The sequence below is a fragment of the Bombus bifarius genome, unplaced genomic scaffold (assembly GCF_011952205.1).
Source record: "Bombus bifarius isolate JDL3187 unplaced genomic scaffold, Bbif_JDL3187 scf7180000008213, whole genome shotgun sequence".
NCBI classification, from domain to species: domain Eukaryota; kingdom Metazoa; phylum Arthropoda; class Insecta; order Hymenoptera; family Apidae; genus Bombus; species Bombus bifarius.
In genome coordinates this window covers 1,490,053-1,514,803 of record NW_022884516.1, presented here as the reverse complement: position 1 = coordinate 1,514,803, position 24,751 = coordinate 1,490,053, and the positions used below count along the sequence as shown (strand labels likewise).

At 40.6% G+C, this 24,751-nt stretch overlaps 1 protein-coding gene across 11 annotated transcripts in view; it reads right to left on the bottom strand.

The window, feature by feature from the left end:
* Positions 1–24,751, bottom strand: part of LOC117210805 (nesprin-1) — a 112,153-nt gene that overhangs the window by 22,586 nt on the left and 64,816 nt on the right. For 7 of the 11 annotated variants that reach the window (XM_033454162.1, XM_033454153.1, XM_033454158.1 and 4 more), the window contains 6 exons: positions 18,285–24,485; positions 10,674–18,080; positions 9,444–9,548; positions 8,986–9,291; positions 8,400–8,534; positions 96–6,037 (listed from right to left, as the gene is read on the bottom strand). In XM_033454162.1, the coding sequence (XP_033310053.1) occupies positions 96–6,037; positions 8,400–8,534; positions 8,986–9,291; positions 9,444–9,548; positions 10,674–18,080; positions 18,285–24,485 (20,096 nt within the window). The remainder of the gene's footprint in view (positions 1–95; positions 6,038–8,399; positions 8,535–8,985; positions 9,292–9,443; positions 9,549–10,673; positions 18,081–18,284; positions 24,486–24,751) is intronic. The other 4 variants (XM_033454154.1, XM_033454161.1, XM_033454163.1 and 1 more) reach the window with 4 other exon arrangements.

Genomic DNA, 24,751 nt, shown 5'->3' with positions numbered 1-24,751 from the left:
TTAAAATAAAAGAAAAAGAAAATAGAAGAACTTTAAACTTTGGATAAAAATTAGAAAGGATAAAGGGTACTATTGACTTGGAATAAATATCTCACCTGTACATATTGTTCACTCCATTCACAAATTCATCCCACCTAGCGAGCTCACTCGTAAGTTGTTTCTCTCCATCGTCGGTCGTGTCTTCGATCATCTTAACCTGAGTCATGAGAGCGTTCAAACATTCCTGCAAGTTTTTCCTATCTTCCCCTGGATAACTGGTCTCCACTAATTTCCAAATATCATTGAGCTCTTGAATATTCTCTTCCACATTTTCCACTTCGTCCTTCAGTTCAACGTAAGTTTTATCATCGTGAGAGGGACCAGTAGGACACTCTTTGCTCAAGAAAATTCTGTATTCGATGGTCTCCAACCAAGTGGAAATCGTATCTACGATGACAACCAGAGTTTCTTCGACGGCGATCGCGTCTTTTTCTTGAGCAGCGTCCCTCAAGTGAGATAGTTCCTTCCTCACGTCTGCAGCTCGTTCCTCAGCTAGTTTCTCATTTGCCACTTTATCCAGATGAGCTATATGAAGAATGTTTCCTAGATGACTCGGTTGTTTAGCGTTTCGAAGGCTCTGCATTCGATCAGCGATCGCTTTGGTCGTTTGACTGCTCTGCGTGATCTGATGTTGAGGTTCATATTCTGTTGTTTCAGCTAACAAGAAAGCTTTCGAACTCGCGCCCTTCTGTGGTATCGCGTGATGAGACAATTCCCACGAAGGTTGATCCCTTCCTGGTTTTTTCGAAGATTCACTGATGATATCCGCGTAAGTTTTGATTCGTGGCCGGTCATCTTCCTGTAAAATTTCTATTGATTCTACAGGAGAAAATGGTTCTTCGGTCGTGTCCATTGGTTCAGGCGAAGGCATGTGTGGAACAATCGACGCCTGTTGACCTTCTGCTTCGTCTTTGACTAACGTCCACACATCTGGCGCGTCTTTAATTGCTATCGGTTCGATCATTGTCAATGATGCGCTTTGTATAATTTCTTCGTCTACCTTTTCGTCCGGGACAATTTTAGTATCATCGTCGTCAAAGCCTCTTTCGAAGAAACCAGGTTCGCCAGAGGCAGACTTTTCTTTACCCACGTTTTTCTTGGTAACATCGGAATAAGACAATCTTAGAGACACATCTCGCGATTCTACAGGTTGTCCAAATATGGATTCCAGATCCTTTTCAGTCGTTGCGGGCGTTTCGTTGGTCTTGTGTCTCCTCTTCCGTTTCTGCCTCCTTCCAACGCTGTCGTCTATCTTTCCTGTAGAGCTTAAATCCTCTGTAATAGTCGTATCTTGCGAACTATCAGTGAATTTACTCGCTGTATCGGTAGTAGTGTCGCTAGTTGGGAATTCTATGGTTGCCTGCAAACGGATTTTAATTTCAGCATCCGTAGTTTCGGTGTCTTCCTTCGAACATGCTACCGATTCCTCAATTTCTGATTTCTCTATCTTCTCAGAGAGATTCTGTTCGTCCTTGAATTCCTCTTGAACAGTTTCTTTCATAACAGGTTCTGGTTCTGTTACTTCCTCGATCTTCGTATCCAGGTATTCTTTATATTCTTGTACTTGTACATCAGGTGCTACTGGAATTTCTGTAAGTTTTAGAGGCATCTTTACCTCTGCATCTACCACGTCTATCGTGGCCTCTATCACATTGCCTTCTTCATCTTTAATCACTTCCTTTTCTTCTCGAGGTACTAGTAATACATCGTTTGTTTGCTGTGAAGCCGTCACCAACAACGGTTTCTCTTCTTCGACGCTCGTTTGCGCGCCATCTTCGCGAGTTTCGGGAATGATTTGTACACTTTCCTCAACTTGTGCCAACAATTCGCACGTCTTTATTTGTACTGAGGTGTCCAATGTCTTTATCTTCTCCGGTGTGACAGTCTGAGACTGTTCATCCATCGATTCTTTCTTCTCTTCTAAACTGGTCTGAGAAGACAGTTCGCAAACCTCGACTTTTTCAGGGGAAAATGTAACTGGACTGGTCTGTATCATGATTTCTTGAGTTGGCTCGGCCAACATCGTCTGTGATTCGGTTTCTTGAGTGTCTGCCTGCCGCGGACTCTCTTCTGGGGTCGTTTGCGTTTCCATTATCTCGACAGAAGGATGTTCTATCAAATCCGCTTGGATATTGAAGTCCAACGTAACTATTTCTGGACTGGTTGGCTTGCTAGTTTGTGCTTCTGTTTCTATGGTCTTAGGTGCTTCAGGAGTCACAGTTTGAGTAGCTATTCCAGCTAAAATTTTCTCTTCAATTGGTGGCGGAGTGGTCTGCTGTTCGACAGCGACAACCATTTTCTCTGCTGTTTGTGTCTCCATCTCCATTGATGGCGCAGTTGGCGACGTTTGTGCCTCGATAGAAACTACATCCGTTGCTACCGTTTGAACCTGAATTTCTACAGTTTCGATTGGAACGGTGGCTTCTGTAGTATCTTCGATCGGACTAGTTTGAACAGCATACTCTTCCATTCTCCTCTCAGGAGGTTCTATCGTTTGAGTGCTCGTTTCTTCTATCTGAGGTGGCTCTTCGGTAACAGCCTGAGCGCCAAAATCTGAAGCGGGTAACGGAGACGTTTGCATTTCAGAGTGTTGAGTAGTCGATTTTTCAGGTTGTTTTTCTGGTGTAGTTTGCATGCCAAAGTCCAAAACAGACAACGGAGACGTTTGCATCTCTGCGTGAATTTCCGCAATTTTCGGTGTTTCAATCGTTTCCGAATCTTCGAGCGAAATTGAAGAAGTTTGCGCTTCTTCGTGAACTTTTACGATTTCTGGTGTCTTGGTCTCCTCTAATAAATGCGGCGAGGTTTGAATATAAATTTCTGATATCTCTTTTTGCTTTGGCGACGTAGCAACAGAAACGTTGGACGCTTGTGGAACAGTCTGTGTGTCTGCCTCGTTCGATGTGACGGCTGGAGCTTTGTCTTTACCTACGTCAACGTCTGCACGCTTCTTTTTCTTCTTTTTCTTCTTCGTGGCTTTCGCATATTCGCTCTCCATCGGCGCCAGATCATCCGTGAATTCTTCATCGTCAGAGCTAGTCTCTGGGAATTCCGTTTGCTCTTCGTCCTTGAAATTTCGTATTCTCTGCTTCCTCTTCTTCTTCTTTTTCATCCTCATCACACTCTCGTCATCCGGCGTTGTCGCCGATATCATCGTTCTGTCCGCCTCATAACCGTCTTCTCCTTCCGATGTTTCGTCTTTCGGCAACGTCTCTAGCTCCCTGGATTCCAACATCTTCGTGATATCAGGCTGTGGCGCTTCGCTGATATGTTTCGAAGAATCAGATAACGCGACGTCGATCTCTATAGACTCTGCAATATTGGATACCAAAGAAGCACTTGATTTCGTCTCCATGGACGACATAGGTGACTTAACCTCTTCTTCGATCTTCTCAACCAACGGTACAAATTTCTCTTCTTCAGGTTCTATCGCAGGTTCAGTCTGGTACTCGTCTTCTTTTTCCGACGTGATCACATTGTCAGAAGTTCTTTCCTTTTCCGAACAGGTAACAGACATGTCAGTTTCCTCTTTCTCCGATGTAATAGTAAACTTATCCGAGGTAATCATTGTTCTTTCTGAGAGACCGACATACTTGTCCAAGCTGACGATCGTAGGCTCAGCAACCGGTGGAGAAGTTTGTACGATCTTGTCGTGAATAATTAATTTGCTCTCCTTGTCTGCAGGTAAACTGATGTTGACGTCTTCTTTCACTATACGATGAGGAGCTGCTTCCGGTTCAGCCTGACTCTTCACCTCCACCGTAGGCTGCATCTCTTCACCGTCCTTCTTCACAGCCAGAGATATCTCCACTTTATGGAAGATCGGTTTGTATTCCGGTTTCAGTGCTTCGTCCATGTAGTCGTCGACCGAGTAATCGATCTCCGGAATGAACGAGTTCTTCACTATCTGCTGTTTCACGTGTATAGGTAAAATTTCCGGTTCGTCGTGCCTCTCGCACTCCGTCGATGGAATCGTCGAAACTGCCCCTTCGATCTGTGTAGGTTGCACTTCTGAAACGTCAACTATCTTTTGTAGTTCCGTTGATGCAAATTCTACCGACGATTCTGGTGCTCCTGTTGTCGCCGTTTCGATCGATGGCTTTTCCTCTAGTACATCTACGGTGCCTATAGTGTCATCGTGCTTTTCTACATCTACCGTGCGACCTTCTAGCTCGATACCGGGTGTTTCTCTGCTTACTGGTGCATCGACAGACTTACAGGTCGCCTTAGTGATGTCGTCCGATACGATCGACTCGATCGAAGACTTCGCTAACTCTTGCTGTACCTGTGTCTCGTGTATCTTGATCTCTCCGATTGGACTCTGCAATGCAGCAGATACTTCAGCATCGATGAACGCCTGGCTGGCTAACGGAAGCAACTTTTTGTCTTTTACCTCGACCAGGAAGTGCTCCTGCTCGTACTTGTCCACTAGTTCAGGTTTCTTTTCAACGAATTCCAATTTTGAGCTCTTGTCATCAAGGTGAATTTGCGATAAAGATTCTTCAGGAGTTCGTGGAGATTGTTCCTTTCGAATATCCGCTATCGAAGGTTCCATTTGACTCTCCAAAGTCTTCTCTGTTGGAATAGCTACGTCTACAACTTTTTCTTCCTTCTTCTCGATCACTGGAACATCTTTTTTGATATCAATTAATGGCTTTTCTTCCAATGGTTCTGGTTCTATATATACCGTGCTGGGGTGCATGTCTTTGGCGAATGCTCCAAAGAACGGTCCTTGCATGGGTGTGTCATCGGTTACGATCTTTTCTACCTTCAAATCTTTCTCTTCTTTGTCAGTGACTTCTTCAACCAAAACGCGTTCTGGTGTCTTCTCTTCACCTGTAGCTCCATCGCTTCGAAACTGTCTCTGTTCCTCTTGTTTAATAACGTTGATGCTAATATGCGGAATATTCTTCTCATCGATCTCCACTTCTTCGGGCTCTTCTATGATCTCCTCGGTAGTGGTCTCTTTACCGTCCACAATCGTAACTTTCCTAATAATCCTCCTAGTCTTTCGAATCACTCTTCTAGTAACTTGCTGTACCACAGCGTGCACGCTCGACGTTTGCGCCCGATATTCTCCACTTTCCATCAGCAGTCCCTCCTCGAAAGGTTGTGGACTGATGTCCTGAACGTGACCTTGGGTCACCATGTGCGTATACTGCGGCGCCAATTCGTATTCCTCCACCTTTACATCTTTGTAAGGAGTGCCAGTAGTTACTTTTCCGCCATGGATCTGTTTCGTCGTGGTTTCTATCGTACCATCTGGCTTCGTAGTAGTCACCGTGACCTGTTGATCCTTCATAGTGGCCTCTGAGAAAGCTTGCACCACGGATGGCGCGTCTCCAATCGCCGTGGACGTGGATGACAAGTGTTGTTGAGTAGTTTGTCTACTAGTCATCGTGGTTCGTCTCAATTTTCTTACTATTATCCTCTTCGAACCATCTTCGTCTACTACCACTTCGGTGGTCACGTCATCTGGTTCGACCAGGACAGTTTCGAATGATTGTGGAGCAGCGTGAACGATATTTAACTCACTGGTGGTATTGTCAGCGTTCGTGGGATCTTGATATTTCATATCAACGACGATGTCCTCTGCTGTCGCTTCAGCATGTTCCTGATCGGTTTCCTGAGCGGAAGAGGAAGGTACGTTCTTCGTGGCTATCTCGATCACATCGTGATCACCTTCCGTGGTTTTTAGAATCTTTATCGTTTCTTGGGTTTGAATGTTTTCGATGTTTGGGTGTGCTATGTCCATGGTTTGCGTGGTCAAAGAGTGGCATTCTGTTGAAACTGGCATTTTATTTGTTGACGTTTGTTTGGTCAGTTGTTGTGGTTTCTCGACGATGTTCGCTAACAGACTTTGTCCTGTTTGCAGAGAAACATCGGCTAAAGACGGCATACTAGTTTCGAGGGACGAATGAATGGAGGGTGCCTGATCGAGGGTGGCATCATCTCGGTCTGACGTTTCGTCCGCTTGCGCCTCTTCATCGCAAACCTCCTGGAAAATTTAAGAAACGATTCTGGTTCAAGATACCTGTCTGATCATCCTGGATGCTGGTTCTTCGACTGCTGCAATGTTTTTCTAAATAATCTTTCATCGTAAATTTTATCTACTTTTTCTCGTATAATGATAGAACTGTCTTTCAACCCTTAACTATATTATAAACATTATTCCGCTAGATATTTGAAAAATGTTTAATTATGTAGTGTAACGTACAATTTCACATTTAAATGTTTTATTAGGAGCCACAGTAAAAAATTAACATATTTCTAGTTGTATTATCTAGCAGTATTATATTTTTAATCGCACTCTAGCAATTAAGTGTTAAATATACGTTGATCATTGTATGTATGTAGTTTATTTTTATGGATGATGCGACTGAAGCTCTAACAATAAAGCTATTAAATTTTGCTACTTTGCTACTCCGTATCTTGACATTTAGATTTCAAGTTTCAACCAGATATAATGGCAGATTTTATTACGTCGCATTGTCCAAAAAGCCTATTGCACAACAGGACTGAAAGCAATGGCGTAAGTAACAGTGGATTCCACTGGGTCGTGGTAGCAAAATTTAACGCGTCTGTGTTAATGATGGCACTACGTTAATCACTGGCTTTTTACGCGGAAGACCACATTGATTATCCGATGATTGGGTCTTCGATTATTTCGATTTCAGTATTGCTGCACCTGCATAATGTCGGTGAAAACGAAGACGAAAGAATTATTTAGAAAACATGATCATCGAGGAGTAAGAACGAGAATATCTGCAGACAAGAACACTCCGCGTAACACTGTCGTATTTTTAGCTCACGTCCGACTTTATTTTAATGCGTTTATTTTAGGCGCGCCAAGTGGTCTACGTATATGTGATATAAAGAAAAAAGGAACCGGAAATTTATCTATCAAAAGCGGATCGAAACTTACAAAAAAAAAAGAAAATAAAATAAAAGATAAGAAAATAAAATAGCGATGCTGAATAGCGAAACAATTAAAATTTCCACGAGACGCTATTTTGAATATTTTTCTAATAGCAATATTGCGAACGAAAGAGGTTATTTTACATATACACAAATACATAAGTGTCTATATGTACATAGAACTCGTAGAATTTCTTGGTGATATCCAGGGATAAATAAAAAAGGGGGGAGATGGGAATTAATGAGAATACTTTAATTACAGCATGAAAAAAATTACAGAGTAACTGTATTAACATTCCATAAACAAATGCTGCACCTATACAATTACATTCATTACCTTAAGCTAAAAGAAACATAAAAAGTGCTAGTTTCATATATAAATAAATACACCGTGAAGTTGTGAGAAGAATGAACGATGACAGTGCGATGAGCGTAAGATGACGGTGTAATGGCGGGCTGATAATCATAGTCATTTTTCATAAATTATAAAAAACTCTATATATTTTTAGTGGTTCAAGTTGTTATGTCGATTAACACGCCTATGATATTTAACTCGCCATATTCGTTGCGTATGATGAGAAGCTCAGATGAGAAATAAACGCAATGACATAAAGATAAATAAAAGTAGATGAAACGACAAGTGTACTAGAACCTTATCCTGTCATAATTTACCCATTAATAAATATCGTGCAAAATGATACGTGATACGACAAACATGAATTACTACGTTAAGAAGCAGAAAGGAAACAAAAAGAATGTTACATGCTTCGCTATATCTATCACCCTATTACCATTATGTATTTACTAAAGTATAAGATACAGGCAGTATTATATGTATATGTATACCATTTCTCAATATATAATACATACTCTGTACACATCCTTATTATTCTTGTAGTAGATCTCTTGCATCGACAAGAGACCGAATAATTCCTTTTATTTTACTCCCAATCCCAAAATAGACTAGAACTTGACTAGAAATCGATTAGAAATTTGACCAAAGTTTACCTGTCTTTAAATTTTTAATTAATCGATGGTGCTACATTTATATGTCCGTATAAATATAATAAATAAAAATAAGTCGTACGTATAAATATATATATAATAAATATTTGCTAAATATTCCTCTTCGTTCTTTAATTTCTCATTTCATATTTCTCGATTCTCTGCTTCAATAATCGTGTTGCATGAAATATGTTAAATTGAAAAGTCAATCATGACGTTACGTCTATTCGTATAAATGTAAACAAGTATTACGTAATATGTAATGAATATTCGTTAAATAATTCTATTCAACTCTAGTTTCGTTTCTCTTTTCGTTTGAAGTTTCTTTCATACTCCTAGAACTCTCTGTTTCTGTATCATCGTGTATTTCACGAGACTGTTGCGCGAAGACCAGCGAAGTTTGCGAAAGCTCCCGTGCATTGGAAAACGTTGGATACCTGCTGCCTTTGCTGCAGTCGCGACATCACTTCCAACAGCGCATTCTTCAGGACCTTTGCCAGCGTGCTGATTTCTGGCAACGATTCAAGCTCCGACACCCGCTGCGCGTGACTGCTCAGCTCGTCCTGTAAAGCCTGTCCCGGCACAGAGACACACAGACAGACGTTTTATATGCGTGATTCCGCATATCGTGGTTTCGTTTAAAAATAAATCGTGCACGCCGCCATTCTAAAACGGGGGATTACGAGATCGTCGACCAGGTCCGTGTGTTGTAAAAATCGCGATCAACTATCGTGTCCGATATTTGCCAATTTTTCTTAGCAATAGGAATAAGAATGCAGAATCGTGATATGAAAATTCTGAGTTTATGAGATGCAAGCGATTTCGATTTGCATGATTTTTGGAAAAGAACAGAGGATCGAGAAATATTAGAACAATATTTGCGTTCAGTGAGAATCAATAGAATTGTTGTAAACGCTCGCAAACACGTGCCGAATATTCTTCGATTCTCTGTGTACAATTCGAAGTGTCATCGTACCATCAGCCACGAAAGCTGAAAATAAATTTTATTTCATATAAACGCACCTTGTTCGTGGTAGGCGGTTGTTGCTGCTTTATACCGGCCACGATATTCTTCAGCCAGCTATCCGTTTCATCCAAGAATTTCTTGTATTCGTGGATATCGTGGCCGCGTTGTTCTTGTTGGCCACGCGCTCTTTCCAAAGTAGCGCGTCCTTGTTCCGCTTGCGATAAAAGGGTGGCGATGCGAGACTGAACTTCTTCTAGACTCGACAGAAGCTTTTGTGCTTCCAAATCGGCTGGAATTTTACGCAATTCTTCTTCTAAATGACCCACTTCCTGATCGTATCCTTGGAGCTCCGTTAGTAGATTCTGAAAATCATTTCGATAGTTCAAGTCACAGAATAAGCGAAATATCCGAATATACATCTGTGAAAATTTGAAATAAATATATGATAAAATAATTTTCGAAAAAGGAAGATATCGAAAAATATTATAAGATTGCTTTTTGTGCGTAATCTCACCGTGATTGCAGACAGCATAGAGTCTATGCTATCTCGTGGCAAGTAAGTTCCCTTTAGGTTCGAAAGACTCAACTGTAAAACCATTAGGCGCTCCTGTATGATATCCTGTAACATAGGGATGTATTAATGAACGTGAAGATTGATTGTGGCGAAGAAAATATGCCGTGCACGTCCGATACCAGTCTGTTAATCGATGGATTAGAGGAACTCGTCGAATTTGTAGCAAATCGTAACACGGGGGCACAGACAGAAAACACATAAATGTATCAAAAAATGCTGCAATTTCTTTAATTTTAATGATTAAACAAATTTAGAAGATATAGCTATATTCATGCAGATTTGACAAAAGAATCAAGAAATTGTTATAACGCTATAGGGCGCTCTAATAATCGGGTTTATTATAGTATTGTGTAACATCGATCTTTTACATTGGACAAACTCTAAGAAGTACTCTCTTAGGACCATAAGAGGGAAAGCTCGCTAAGATAAAAAGGTTTAGAGAAATACACCATGTTACGTAATATTTTAAGAGGGATTTCTGTTGATCAAATACGTCGACGTGACGTGTCGTGTGACTACAAACTGCTTCCTTGAACAAGAATAAAGTTAATCGGTATTATAAAGAATTATTTTCTGTCAATGTTCTTTTCTTCCAAGTCGAATTTATCGCGAGATAAATTTTGAAAAGTGAACCGCAACGCAACCAGAAAATCAAGTAACGTTACTCTCGTGCATCAATAAAAATCAAAAAACTATAGCATGCAAATGAAGGAAGGAAACAAAGATCTATACGGTGACAGAGAGAAGCAACAGCAATGTAGCAGCATTAACAGTGGTAATTAACTATTAACAGCGGCTATCAAAGTGAAAACGTACAGAGTCAGCGAGTAGAAAGAAGTATAATATACGTTCGATGTATACACACGTCGAGAGACAAGTGGAAAAAATGAAAATAGAGAGAGAGAGAAAGAAAAAAAAAGACGTTAAAAAATTGGAAAAAAGAAGAATAAAACCAACAACGAACGAAGACATAAGAAAACAGTAAAAAACACTTTACCAAGCACACACGCGCGCACACACTCATACGCGACCTCGCGTGTCCTACATATAATACATATAGCCACACGCGAGTTCGCATAACACAACAGTAACAAGAACAACAAGAAACATAATGAACTCGTTCAAGCTCGATTGGGTGATGATCGAGCACAGCTTGTATTGTGATCGCACCTTGATCCCTCGTATCCTCTTTTCAGCCTCATCTTCAGTTACCCCCATCTCTCTCTCCGTCTCCACGATTGGAGTGCGCCGCTGCATCGATCCTTTTTCTCTACCTAAATGTTTCTTGGGATCTGGATCATGGTCAGGGATACTTGGTGTTGGGGATAACTCACGTGGATCGGAATAAGTGGACTCTGATAGTTGATCCGGGCTCACGGTCTTGTAATCGAGCTTTAGGGGTTGTTCGCCAGAAGCGGATACTTCGACAGTGGACAGTGACGACAATTTTACATCTTCAGAGTTTTCTGACGTTGTAGGAACGTCACGCTCCAACGACAGTTCGTCGAATTTGGAAATAGACTGGTCGTCCTTGAGATGGACAGAGGATAACTCAGAAATTAGATTATCGGAGGGATATATTAGGTCTGACATTGGATTCTCGATCTTTTCCTGAACCATTTCGGTGGATTGGTCCGTTCTCTGCTCGTTCTCGCTCGACAAGTAAGTACTGTAATCGCTCCAGCTACCTATACCACCTGGGAGATCGGCGATCAGACGTTCGGTATGCGGTCCACCCATGAAATAAGAATTCAAGGGGCCACCATTACCGCCGCGTTCGTTCAAATTACCACCGCCCTGATCCCCGTCGAAATCATCTTTATCGTTAGAATCGCGGTTGATATCGTCGGAAAGACTTTCCATCGGATAGTTAGCCAAATTTTCGAACAGGTAGCGTTCAGCCTCGTGATAGGGGTGTTTGTCCGGCCAAAAACCGCTATCAAGAGAAAGGAACTTGGATCTACTGAGTTCTGACAGGGTTTTTAAGATTAGGGGAGTTTGTACGGGTTTTTTCTTCTCCGGACTTAGAACTAGAATTTCGTCGGCTATGTAGAATTGTACTTTTGGTTTCACCGGCTCGACCACGATATCTACCGTTTCTATTTCTGGTTCACTGGATATACATTTCTCGAATTCTTCTTCGGTTTCTAGTTGAGACTGCATCGATTCCATGGTTATGGGAGACTCAATTTTATGTAATAATTTTTCTGTTGATATATCTCGTTGTGGAAGTTGATCGGTTTCTTGCATTATACTTTCGAGTTCTTTTACGATTCCCGATTGTGCCCTTTCGATTTCTTCTGTCTTCTTTTCTGTTACTTCCTTCTCAGTTTTGTCATCTTCTTCTGTTAGTTTACCATTCACTATTATTTCAGCAGGTTTAATGGTTTCTTCCGGTTTTGCCTCGGGTGGAACGACTTTATCCGTTTTAACTTCAGAAACTTTGTCTGGTATTTCCTCTTTGGAAATTACTGGTTCCTCTTCAGATATCTTTTTCTCGACATTTTTAGTCGTCTCTTCCTGTCTCTTATCTTTAATTTTCTTCGTTTTAGATTTTTCTTCTTTCGTAGGTTTCTTTTCTAGAGGCTGAGCTTCTGGAATTTCTGCGGTTTTCTGTAGACGATCGACCTCTTCCTGGTCTTTGGCAGATATTTCTGTCTTTTCTTGTATAATCGTTTCTTTCAAAACAACTTGTTCCTGCAAGACATCCTTCGCTTCTTCCTCGTCTTTCTTAACCTCCTCGATCCTTGTTTCATCAATCTCCAACTTATTCAATTGTGCACCTGATTCTATTTTCTCTTCAGGTATCGTCGCGTCTTTCTCTCGATCGACTGTTTCTTTTGGACTTTCCGGAGTTGATGGAACAGTAGAACCTGCGCTTAATATTTCAATTTCTTTCTCATCCTTTGGCGATTGAACTTCTTCATCCGCAGACTTCGTTGCTGCTTCTTGTTCTTCACGTCTACCTTTCTTCGCCTGTTTGTTCTTACGTTTCGATTTTTCTTTCGAAGCTGATGTTGGTTCTTCTTTCTGTTTTATGTCTTTTTCGGCTTCATCCGTCACTGGTTCGGGCGTTTCAGTTTTATCCGGTTTAAATGTTTCAGCTTTATCTGTCTCTGGTTTAGGCACTTCAGATTTATCTATCTCTGGTTTGGGCGTTTCAGATTTATCTGTAACTAGTTTAGGTGTCTCGATTTTGTTTTCAGCAAAGTTTTCTATTTCTCCTGAAACTTTTTCCTTTTCTTCAGTTGGTTTCAAAAGTTCTGCTTCTTCTCTACTTGGTTTTGTCTTTTCCTTGACTATCGGTTTAAGCATAGTTTCTGGAACAAGCTTTATTTCATCAGGAATCACCCCAGGGATGATTGCGCTCAATTTCTTAATTTCTTGTAGTTTTTCATTAAGTTCTTTTTCTTGATTGGTTTCATCAGGTGAAATAGTTACTTCTTCTGGCTTTACTTCGTCTGGCTTTGCTTCTTCTGGCTTTACTTCTTCCAGTGTTACTGTTTCTTCTTTCTTTTCTGGAACAAACGTCTCAGGTGTTTCCTTTTCTAATTTTTCTTCGCTGGATGCTCGTCTAGTTGATTTTTCTTTCTTCTTTTGCTTTCGTTTCTCCTTCTTCGAAAGTTTCAACTTTTTGTCTGCATGAGCTTCATCTTTTACCTCTGCTGTTTCTGTTTTAGTGTCTACAATCATTTCTGCAACAGGTGTTTGCGGAGACTTAATTGGTTCTTCTTTATGTTTCTCCTCAGTTGCTTCCTTTGCAGATACTTCTTTTTTCTCTTCAGGAACATCTGGTTTAGAATCAATTTCTTTCTTTTGACTTGCTTCACTTTCTTTTACATCTTCCTTTACTTTTTCTACCGACATTTCTTTGATCTCAAGTTCAGATACTTTCTTCTCATCAACCGATGTTTCGATGATTCGTTCTGGCGCCGTTTCTACTTTCTTTTCTTCAGATTTTTCTTTATGCTTCTCTGTGTCGGTTGATTTTTCAGGATTTGTAATTTTTATTTCTTCTTCAACTTCTTTAATTTCTCGAACCTCTGTCTCTTTTGCTGGTATTTCTTCTTTAATTTTAGATTCAGGTACCTTCTTTTCTTCAATCGATGTTTCGCTAATTCCTGATACTGTCTCTACTTTCTTTTCTTTAGATTTTCCTTTACGTTTTCTTGGAGACGTTGATTTTTCAGATTTAATTTCTTCCACAATCTCAGGTTTACTTTCAGCTTCAGATTTTGTAATTGCTGATACTTCTTGAATTTCTTTAACTTCTTTAGTTTCTGGTTCTTTCACAATTTCATCTTCAGATTTCAGTTGTATTTCTGTTATCTGAACAACACCCGACTGTTTCATTTGTTCTTTATGTTCTAGTTCTTCTTTGGGCTGTTCCTTATCAGATTTTCCTCTCTTTGATTTCTTACTCTTCTTTGAAGCAGCAATAGATTGTTCCTTTGTTTCTGGTTTTCTCCATTTATCTGCTGATTTCGAATTCTGTTTATCCATTTCGATTATTTTATCTACTTCTGGAGTTTCAGGCTTCACAACCTCTATTTCTTTCACTTCCTCATCAAGCTTTTCTTCAACTTTCTCTCCTGCCTTTTCTTTGCTTTCTTGGCTCAAATTAACTTCTTTCGTCTTCGATTTGCCCTCGTGTTGCTTAGTATCTTTCTTTTCTGCCTGTTTCTGTATCTTCTCCTCGACTAATGGCTCTATTATTTCTTTCTCTATCTTCTTCACATCCTTTTCCTCGATCTTACTCGTCTTTTCTTTATCTTTTTCCTTCTGAAGGCTTTCTCTATCCTTTTCCTGTTCATCTTTTGTCACCTGATTGCGATCTCCACTGCTCGATTTTGCTTCACCTCTCTTTTTCTTCGATTTTCCCTCCTTTCCTTTATTTCCATCTTTTTTCTTTTGTTCCTCCACTTTTTGCGCGTCCAACTGCTTCTGTTCTTCTGCCAAAATTTCTTCAGGAACTATAGGCTTATCACTCGACTGTTTCGAGCTTGCTTCGTCTCGTCTGATGCTTCTGGAACGCGATCTCGATCGTCTAGATCGCAGTTCTTTTCGATTTACGAATTCCATAAAACCTTGTTCGTCGATTTTAACCACTTCTTCAATTGATATCGGCTCTGGAGCTTCTTCCACGTGGATTTGTATTTGGGGATTTGAATTTTGTTCGGCAGTTTGTTGTTTTTTCATCATAATCTTTTCGCTAGTGGGCGATGAGAGAGGTTCCTGCGGTTCCGCGTGTTTACTAACAATAGTAGCCCACGAATCCTTCATTTTCTGCGGCGTTTCGACTACTATCGCGCTTGGAATTGGCGACATGGAACTAGTTTCTTCCGCCATTGCTTCTTTTTCAATTTCTTCCACCCACGAAGTTGACTCTATTTTGAAAACGTCTTGTTCAGTAATTAATTCGTTGAACTTCTTATCTGTTGCTATTTCCTCAGGTTTGGATGTTTCTTTTTCAGCCTCTGGAGTTTCTGTGATTATTAATGATTTTTCAGATGTAATTCTTTCGTCTTCGATTAGTTTATGTAAGCTTTGATCAGGCATAAGAGGAATCGGTTTGAGTAACACAACGTCTTCTTGATTCGATTGTGGAGAAGTTCCCTTGCTAGAAGCTGCTACTTGAGCGTACGATTTGTTAGAATCTTTCATATTTAATTCTAATTCTTCAACTTTCTCAGGAACGACAGACTTCATATTTTCCTTCTCAGTTTCAGTATCGACGGAAGACACTTTTGCTTCGGTAACAATCTTTTCTTGTTTCGTATCTTTCTTCTTTTGATGTTTCTTATGCTGCGTTTGTGGGCTTTGTGGTTCTTCAGGCACAGTTTCTACTATCTGTGCTACCTTGCCTAATTCTGCTGTTCCACTTATCGATTCTTGAGCAGTTACTGTCATAGATCGTACATTTTCTGCAGGAAGATCGCTAGTTCCTTTCATACCAACGACAGATGCCCATGATTTGGCGCATACCGGTTGAATTTCTTCCTTAGATACTTCTTTTATTTCTGATCGAGATTCTTCTTTCTTAGTTTCTTCCAAAGGAGCTTCAGCCGGTGTTTCTTGAGGAACCACTGCTGGGATTTCATTTGCTTTTTTCGACTTTCCATCACGTTTCTTCTTCGAATCTGGCGAAGAAATTTCCTGTTCTTCTTGTTTCTTTGCATCTTTTTCTGGGGTAGACGTAGATTTAATATCAGACTTTTCTTTAGGCTGTTTCTGCTTTCCTGACTTTGTCCTTCCTTCTTCTTTCCTAGGCTTATCCGAGGGTTTAGTTTTCCTTTCTATCACTGGAGATTCAGATGCATTCGAATCTTCTATCTCTGGTACTTTGCCATTCATTGATTTCTCAGTTGCTGTTGATTCAGTCACGACACTAATAGATTCTTGCGACAAGGCTTTTTCTTCTGTGCTTAACTTTTCTTCTCTCGTTATCTCTTTAACATCTTTCTTTTTAGGTTCTTTAGAAACTTTCTTCTTTCCAGAAACAGGCTTTTCAACCTTCTCACTTTCCTTCTCAATTTTCTCTTCAATTAGGATCTGAGGTTCTGGAACAATTTCTTTCTTTTCATCCTGTTTCTCATGTTCCTTCTTATCTTTTTCTAATTTCGTTTCTTCTTTCACTTTCTCCACTTCAGAAGATTCGATTGCAAGTTTTACTACTTCTTCAATTTTTGGTTCTAATGTGATTAATGGTTCTTCTTCTGTAATATTCTTTTCTATCTTTTCTTCTTCTTTTCGATCGATAATTTGAACTGCCGAAGGTTCGTCTATTTTTGTGACAAGTTGTTCAGTTGTCTGTGCGAACTCTGTCCCCTGTACAATCGCAATATCTTTCTTCTCAACTTCTTCAGACTGTTTGAATTCCAATGAAGCTTCTTTAGTTTCTTCATGGATAATCATAGTAAGTTGTTCCACAGCCTTGGTTAATTCTGTAATATCGTTCTTTTCAACTACTTCAGGTTCTTTTACCGGTGATGTTATTTCCTTCTTTTCTTCTTTCTTAGACTTTGACTTCTCATCTTTCGGCTGCTTCTCTTTCTTCGATTTCTCTTTCGGCTTCTTATCAGATACTTGTTGCTCCTTCTTCCGTATCTCAGGTTCTTTTTCTTCCTCTTTATCTTCTACTTTTCCCTCGGCTGTACTCTGCTCCTTCTCTTTTTTCATCATATCAAGCTCTTTATTCACATTCTCGATAAGAGCTGCCGTTTGGTCCAAAATCATGTCCGTGGATTTAATCTCCGTGGTTATTTCTGCGATAGTTTTCTCTTTGTCAATGTCTTTTTCTGAAATGTTTTGAGCATCTAATATCTCGGAATGTTTTTTATCTTCTTGAATCTGCATTGTTTCCTTCGCAATTTCAACGCTTGTAAGATTAGATTCCTCCAAAGGAGTTGCCATAACTTCTTTCTCTTTAGTCTGCTTAGATTTCACCCAATCGGATTCTAATTTGTAAAATGTGCTAATAGGATATTTCAGAGTTTCTTTGATAAGCGAAAGCTTTCTGCTTTCAGCTTCAGATTGCTCCGTGTCTTCTGACTTCTCTTCTTCTTCTTTAGGCTCCTTCATAATCGATTCTTGAGCAATTCTTTCGATACTCTCCAATCTTGGAGGTGCAGAAGCAGGCACATTTTCTTCTATTACCTCTACTACTTTGAAACACCGATGGAAATTGATCTCTGCCTCGATGTAAGGACGATAATTGAACCAGTAAGGTTTGACCAAGTCTGTAAAGTAACATGGGTAAATTTCTTTTGTGATAGGTTTAGACTCTTTAACCTTAGTAGGAACTTCTACTTGTTTTATAGACTCAGCAACCTGCGTCTTAATCTGACTTGCTTCATCCTCAATTTTTTGCTTTTCAGGTTTAGAATCTTCACCTTTGACAGGAACTTCTACTTGCTTTATAGACTCTGTAACCTGCGTCTTAATCTGGCTTGGTTTGTCTTCAACCTTTTTCTTTTCAGTTTTAGGATCTTCACCTTTGACAGAAACTTCTACTTGTTTTTTGGGCTCTGCAACTTGTGCTTTAATCTGGCTTGGTTTGTCTTCAACCTTTTGTTTTTCAGGTTTAGAATCTTCACCTTTGACAGAAACTTCTACTTGTTTTTTAGACTCTACAACTTGTGTTTTAATCTGAGTTGTTTCATCTTCAACCTTTTGCTTTTCAGGTTTAGAATCTTCACCTTTGACAGAAACTTCTGCTTGTTTTTTAGGCTCTGCAACTTGTGCTTTAATCTGGCTTGGTTTATCTTCAACCTTTTGTTTTTCAGGTCTGGAATCTTCACCTTTGACAGGAACTTCTACTTGCTTTATAGACTCTGTAACCTGCGTCTTAATCTGGCTTGGTTTGTCTTCTACCTTTTGTTTTTCAGGTTTAGAATCTTCGCCTTTAACAGGAACTTCTGCTTGTTTTTTAGAGTCTGCAACTTGTGTTTTAATTTTGCTTGGTTTATCTTCAACCTTTTTCTTTTCAGTTTTAGAATCTTCACCTTTGACAGAAACTTCTGCTTGTTTTTTAGAGTCTGCAACTTGTGCTTTAATCTGGCTTGGTTTATCTTCAACCTTTTGTTTTTTAGGTTTAGAATCTTCACTTTTCACAGAAACTTCCACTTGTTCTTTAGACTCTACAACTTGTGTTTTAATCTGAGTTGTTTCATCTTCAACCTTTTGCTTTTCAGGTTTAGAATCTTCACCTTTAACAGGAGCTTCTGCTTGTTTTTTAGACTCTACAACTTGTGTTTTAATCTGAGTTGTTTCATCTTCAACCTTTTGCTTTTCAGGTTTAGAATCTTCACCTTTGACGGAAACTTCTACTTGTTTTTTAGAGTCTGCAACTTGTGTTTTAATCTGAGTTGTTTCATCTTCAACCTTTTGCTTTTCAGGTTTAGAATCTTCACCTTTGACAGAAACTTCTACTTGTTTTTTAGGCTCTGCAACTTGTGCTTTAATCTGGCTTGGTTTATCTTCAACCTTTTTCTCTTCGGTTTTAGGATCTTCACCTTTGACAGAAACTTCTATCTGTTTCTTGGACTCTGCAACCTGTGTTTCAATCTGACTTGGTTTATCTTCAACCTTTTGCTTTTCAGGTTTAGAATCTTCATCCTTAACAGTAACTTCTACTTGTTTTTTAGACTTTGCAACTTTTGTTTTAATCTGACCTGATTTATCTTCAACCTTTTGCTTTTCAGGTTTAGAATCTTCATCCTTAATAGAGACTTCTTGTTTTTCAGAGTCTACGATCTTCTGTTCAAGTAGAGCTGCTTTTTCTTCAACTTCTTCCGTTCTAAGTTTAGAATCATCAACTTTACGTTCCTCGACGTCTCCTACCTTCTTTTCAACCGTACTTATTTTATCATCAATATTTTCCCTTTCAGACTTAGGAACGTCAACAGGAACAGTTACAATTTCGGGAATATATTTTGTCTCAGGTGTCATATGTCTTACATGAGTAGGAAGAATACTTACTTCACGAGTGTCTAATTCCAATTCTAACGACATGATACCCGTTCCTTTTCCCTGTCCCTGTTCAATATCAGAAGAAGACTCTTCCGGTCCCGTACCCATCTTTCCTTTCTCTTGCACAATTTCACCTTCACTCTCTACCACTAACTCACCTGAGTCTTTCGATTCTACACTTGCAGCTTCTCCGACAATCTTAACTTCCTCCTTAACCCTCATCCTATCCTTCTTACCCTCAACTTCGTGCTTAGATTTATCCTGCATAACTTTCGCGTCCTGTTCTTTCTCGAAATTATCCAACTCCCTCTCGTCTCTCGCGCTTCCTACAGATTTCGGAGTTCCAGAACGACCTCTCCTCCTATCCTGAACGCTACCGAACAGAATCGGCTGATCGTCTTTAACAAGATCGTCAAGATATACCGTGTAATCGGAAATTGATTTGTCAACGTCTGCTAACGTATCTAATGCTTTCCAGGGGATACCAACAGCTGAATCATCCGATACCCTAGCATATTCGGTGGTTGTTAGGCTACTCTCTACTGTTTCAGGACGCAGGGTGATTAATTCAGTGGGTTTGGAGCCTACGACCTTGGATGAGGGAATACTTTCTAAGTTCTCTACGATTTTTTCGATCGATGGCTTTGCTTCGACAGGTTCAGGCACGCTGCTGGTCACCGTGGTAACCGTTTTCTCTAATGAAGATGATTCTGTGGTTGGTGAAACAGTGGCTGAAACGTTTGCAGTTTTCTCGTTCTTTGAAAGAAGAGAATCTTCTTCTGTACTTGGATTTTCAATCGGTTCTTGCGAGCGAGATTCTGAATCGTCAGACTTTGTCAGTGAAATTTTCTCGATTTCAATTGGTTTTTTAACGTGGCCTTGCTTTTTATTCTGAGACTCTATCAGTGGAGTTACGAGTTTTAATGATGGTGTTTCCATTGATTTTTCAGATTCTTCGATTGGTTTCGTGTCTGTGCTAGGTTTTTCAGTGACTATCGTTTGTTCTAGTTGTGGAGGTTCGACCACGATTTTGTCTTTATTCTCCTGTTTCTTCTTCTTTCTCTTGTCAGACTTCGGTGTGCTTGGTTGACTGGACTTGGGTTCTTCTTTCGGCTCGATCGCGGAAATGGGTGTGGTATTTTCGGTGACAGCTTTTTCCTTTGATTTCCCTTTCTTGGACTTTGATGGTGTTCCTGGAACTTCTTGGATTTCCGGTCTATCGGTTTTCGGTACTTCAGGCAGAAGAATTCCTTCTATCTTTTTCACGTCGCTAGTTTCAACTTTTTCAGGTTCTTCCGGTTTCTTTACAGTTTCTTCCGCCTTTTTGTCTACAAATATTTCGACGCATTCTGTAGATTTTTCTCCAGTAATACTCTTCTCGATATTAGGTTGTGCTTCAGTCTTCTCTGTTACAATATTTTCTTCCTTCTGATTTTCCGCTTGGATCGCAGTAATTTTTTCTTCAACTCCGGTAATTCTCGTTTCTTCTATAGATATCAGTTTGCCATCGTTATCGATTTTACCATTCTTTTCTTCTAATTTAGCCTCTTCTACTGCTTCTTTTCCTTTAGGTTTCTCCTTTTCTTCCACAGGCAACGCAGACTTTGAATCTTCTTCTTTCTTTGCTTTTGTCGGTGACTTAGACTTCTTTCGTCTTTTCTTATCAGATTGTCCTTTACTTGGCGTGACAGGTTCAGTTTTTAATTCCTTTTTCGATTGTTCCGTGACAATTTCTTCCTCTTTAATTGATTTCTCTTCGATAACTTGCTTATCGATGATCTTCTTTTCTTCTTTTTCAGCCATCTTTATCGCTTCAGGCGCAGGCTTCTGACTAACATCGGGTTCTTTCTTCGATTTCTTTCCCTTCGATTTCGTCTGTTTTTCCAATTCAACTACCTTTTTCGGTTCCTCCTTTTGTACAGAATCTGGCTTCGATTCTTTCTTCAAATTCTTAGTCTCAACCATTTGTTCTTCACCAGATTTATTCTGTTTCTTCTCTCGTTTATTCGTTGATTTTTCGTCTGCATTTTCCTGCACCACTGTTTCTGGTTTCGACTCATCACCTTTGCTAATCTCCATCGTAGATTCCATTACGCGAACCAACGCGCTAATTACCATTTTCTGTTCTTCTTTAATATCTGTTTTCGGTTCTACTTCCGATACCGTATCCTCCTTCTTCTGTTCTTTTGTATCATCCTCCTTCCCTTTCTCTTTCTCAGCCACTTTCTTATCTTTATCGTCTTTTGGAGTTTTTACGTTAACTTCTGCTTCAACTCCTTCCTTTTCATACAATTTCACATCTTTTGTTACTTCTGATTTCTCTTCGGATTTCTTTTGTTTCGACTGTTCTACTTTCTTGTCTTCTTTCTGTTGGCTCTGTTTTTTCGGTGTCTGGACTTTAGAAGTCTCCTGTTCGTTGCCTTGTTTCTGTTTCTTATTCTTTTTCGATTTCTCCTGTTCTTTCATTGGCTCTTTCTCTTTAGGCTCGCTTTGCACTTTGTTCCTAGGTTCAACTTTAGTTTCAGGCGTTTTGTCTGATTTTACAGGCTTCGTAGCCTTTGTGTCTTCTTTCTTTATCTGCTCCAAATTTTGAACACTTTCAACTGAATCTGGTTTTACGTGTTTCTGTTTCGGAGTCTCTACTTTATCCTCATCAGTTGTCTTCTTAATTTGCTCCGACCCCGCGTCAACCTTCGTGGGTTTGGTATCTTTATTAGATTTGTCCTTCGCTGTACCAGCTTGTTCCTTACCCTTTTGCTTCTTTTTACACGGTTTCTCTTCCTTCGCGTCCACTTTCTTCGTTTCACTCGAATCCATCTTCACTTCAGATCTCTTCTCAGGTTCGTTCTTTCGACTTTCAACCTTCATTGCTTTCTCTTCAGAAGCTTTAACGTCATCCTTCGCGATCCTTTTCCCAGAATCTTTCTCCTCTTTGTTCTCTTTCGCATCGTCTTTCGATTTAACCTGTTCCTTCGCGTTAGACTGACTTACTCCAGTCTCCGATTCATCTTTAATCTTCTCCATCTTCGATTTACCCTGTTTCTTCTTTTCATTAGATTTCACGTTCTTCTTTTCACTTTCTTCTTTGGATTTTTCCACCGTAGCTTGAACCGTATCTTTCTTAGCCTGTTCCCTCGACTTATCCCTCTTTTTATGCTTATCCATATCCTCGATCTCCTTCAGGGCCTTCTCTATCTCGTCGTCCACCTTCTCCGGCTTCTTCTTCTTCGCCTTTCGTTTCTTCTCCTGAGACCTGCTCCTCTGTTGAACATCAACCTCCTTCTCCTCCTGAACGTCCTTTTCATCCTGCTTGTGATCTTCCATTTTTTTCGTTTCTTCAGCATCTATTCTCTTTTCTGGTTTAACATCGTCCACTTGTTCCTTTCTAATCTCAACCTTGACACTCTTCGGAGTTACCTTCGGAGAAGCCGTCAAATCTTCCACGGTAATTTCATCTTTGAATTCGAATACTTGTTTCTGTTGTTCCGTACTGGTCCTGACTTTCTCTTTCTGAGGTTTCTGAAATACTTCTGAAGCCTTTGGTTGCTCTGGTCCTCTGCGAGCTCTCTTCTCAGGAATCTTCGTCTTTGGCGACTCCTGGTGAGTCTTTCTCGTCTCCCTTCTCCTCGATATATCCCACGTATTTGCTGACTTGCCTACGGTCGATTCTCGAGTCTGTCTAGCTTCCTGAGGAGGACTCGACTCGTGCACAGAGGACGTCGCCGAGTTCACTGGCGAGCGTGAACGCTCTTTCGCCTGTTTTGAGATCAAAGTCACCGTTGTCGATGATTGACTACTTGTAGTCGATGTCGGTTTAGAACTGAGACCCTGCGATAAAATTTGGGCGTACGAGAATGTCTTGCTCTCGCTTGAGGTAGTACTTTTCGTCTTAATAGGTGTACTTTCTGCAACTGGCGTAGAAACTTGTTGTGCAGGTTGCTCGATAGGCTGCTGCATAGACTGTTCTGGTTCTACTGGTTTTTCTGGTTCAGAAACTTCTTCCGCTTGAACAGCAGGTTGCACAGCAGCTTGAATATTTGACTGAACGACAGGCTCAATATCCACAGGTTGTTGAGCTCTTGAAGGTAAACACTTCTCTTCAACGTTCTGCACAACTACAGGAGTAGTCTTTGGAGGGATCTTGAATTTGGTTTGATGCGGATGCCTTTGTGGATGCTTCTGCAACTGATTTTGCTGATAAATCTCTGGTTCAGGGATGTAGCTAGGCTGTGTCACGTACGGCTCCGATGGAAAGGCCATCTGACTTTCGGTGTAATGAGGAAGAGCCATTTGCTGAGGCGGTGCAGCTGGCATGTAGACATAGGAACTTACTGGATAGGCGATCTGAGACCCGATGAAACCAACCAATTCAGGAATAGCCGGATGAATATAGTTGTAGACCTCTGGAACTTGTTGCGTTGCAACTGGCGGTCTTGCAACATTTTCGTAACTTTTCTCATTCAATAAAACGTACTCGTCCATGCTTTCGTCCGTCCAACTGGTTTGAGTTTCGCTCGGTTCCTCAGAAGTTTTCACAGGAGACTCGACTTCAGGTACAACTTCGTGCACGACCTCGGCAGGCTGCTGTTGGTAGCTCTCCACTGCTACGTCTTCGCTTGGTTGTTCCATAAAAGCATTTTCAGCCGTTGCCCCTTCCTTTACTTCCGCTCTGGCCACCTCGAATTCCATCTTCTCCGTCTGAACAGTTTCTACGGAAGATTCCTCGACCACAGTCTCTGCGACTTCTCTACCAACTACGTGAGCATCTTTGCCAGTCTCCACCGAAGGGCTGCGAGAATTCTGTCTGTTTCCACGAAGAATATCCGCGTAGGAAGTTGATCCAGGCATCCAAATGGGACTGGCGGACCTTCCTCTTCTCTCCACCTTAGGGGCCAGTGTATTCTTAAGTACAAACGGTTCCTTCCTCTGTTCCACTACCGATCTAGAAGCGTCTGATCCAGAAATTTCATTGTCAGCCTCCGCGGACGAATTTCTTTCAGGAGATTCCCTAATAGGTCCTCGAACGTCCTTTCGCACAGAACCAGATCTTCTAGACTGATTTCTCAATCTAGAGTCCACCGAATCTACTTTAGAGACGCGTCTTCTAACCTCGGTTCTTACTTCAGGCTCCTTCTGCTCGTTCTGCTCTTCAGGTCTTGACTGTTCTTCTTTCATCTTCGTCTCCGCTATTGCAGCATTTGCTGGAGTATTGTCGCCAGTTGGTTCGATAGCAGGTTGCTTCTGGGCTTCCATTGTTCTTGACAGTTGCACGGTAGGTTTGAGCACTTGAATCGAAAGGGGCACCGAAGAAACCTCGTCTCGGGGATTTCTAAAGGGGCTAGAACCCCTGGAGCTCGGACTTGTCCGACCTGCGGCGATGTCCGCGTACGAGATCTGATTGACGATCCTTGTCTCGTTGCTCTGTACATAGTACGGGTCCACGGCGTATATTTGATCCAGCACTATCTTCACGCGTTGCTTCCAATCGTCCATCCTTTGCTGCAGGCTCTGCTTTATCCGCCACGGAGGAACAGCCAAGGCACAACAATGGAATACACATACGTCAATTTTTCTGGGACATTTTTCTATTTTTTTTTTTTTTTTTGTGTTGTTTTGCATTTTTTTGTTTGTTTGATTTTTGTGGCAGGGGTGAACCAGATAAGATGTTAAGTCGGTATGGAAATAATGGGAGATCGGGGTGGTTCTCTGTTAAATAATGTGGTCAGGGGCGCGATTAAGGGGTTGTTGGAAGATTAGAATTCCCTTTTGTCGGAGAG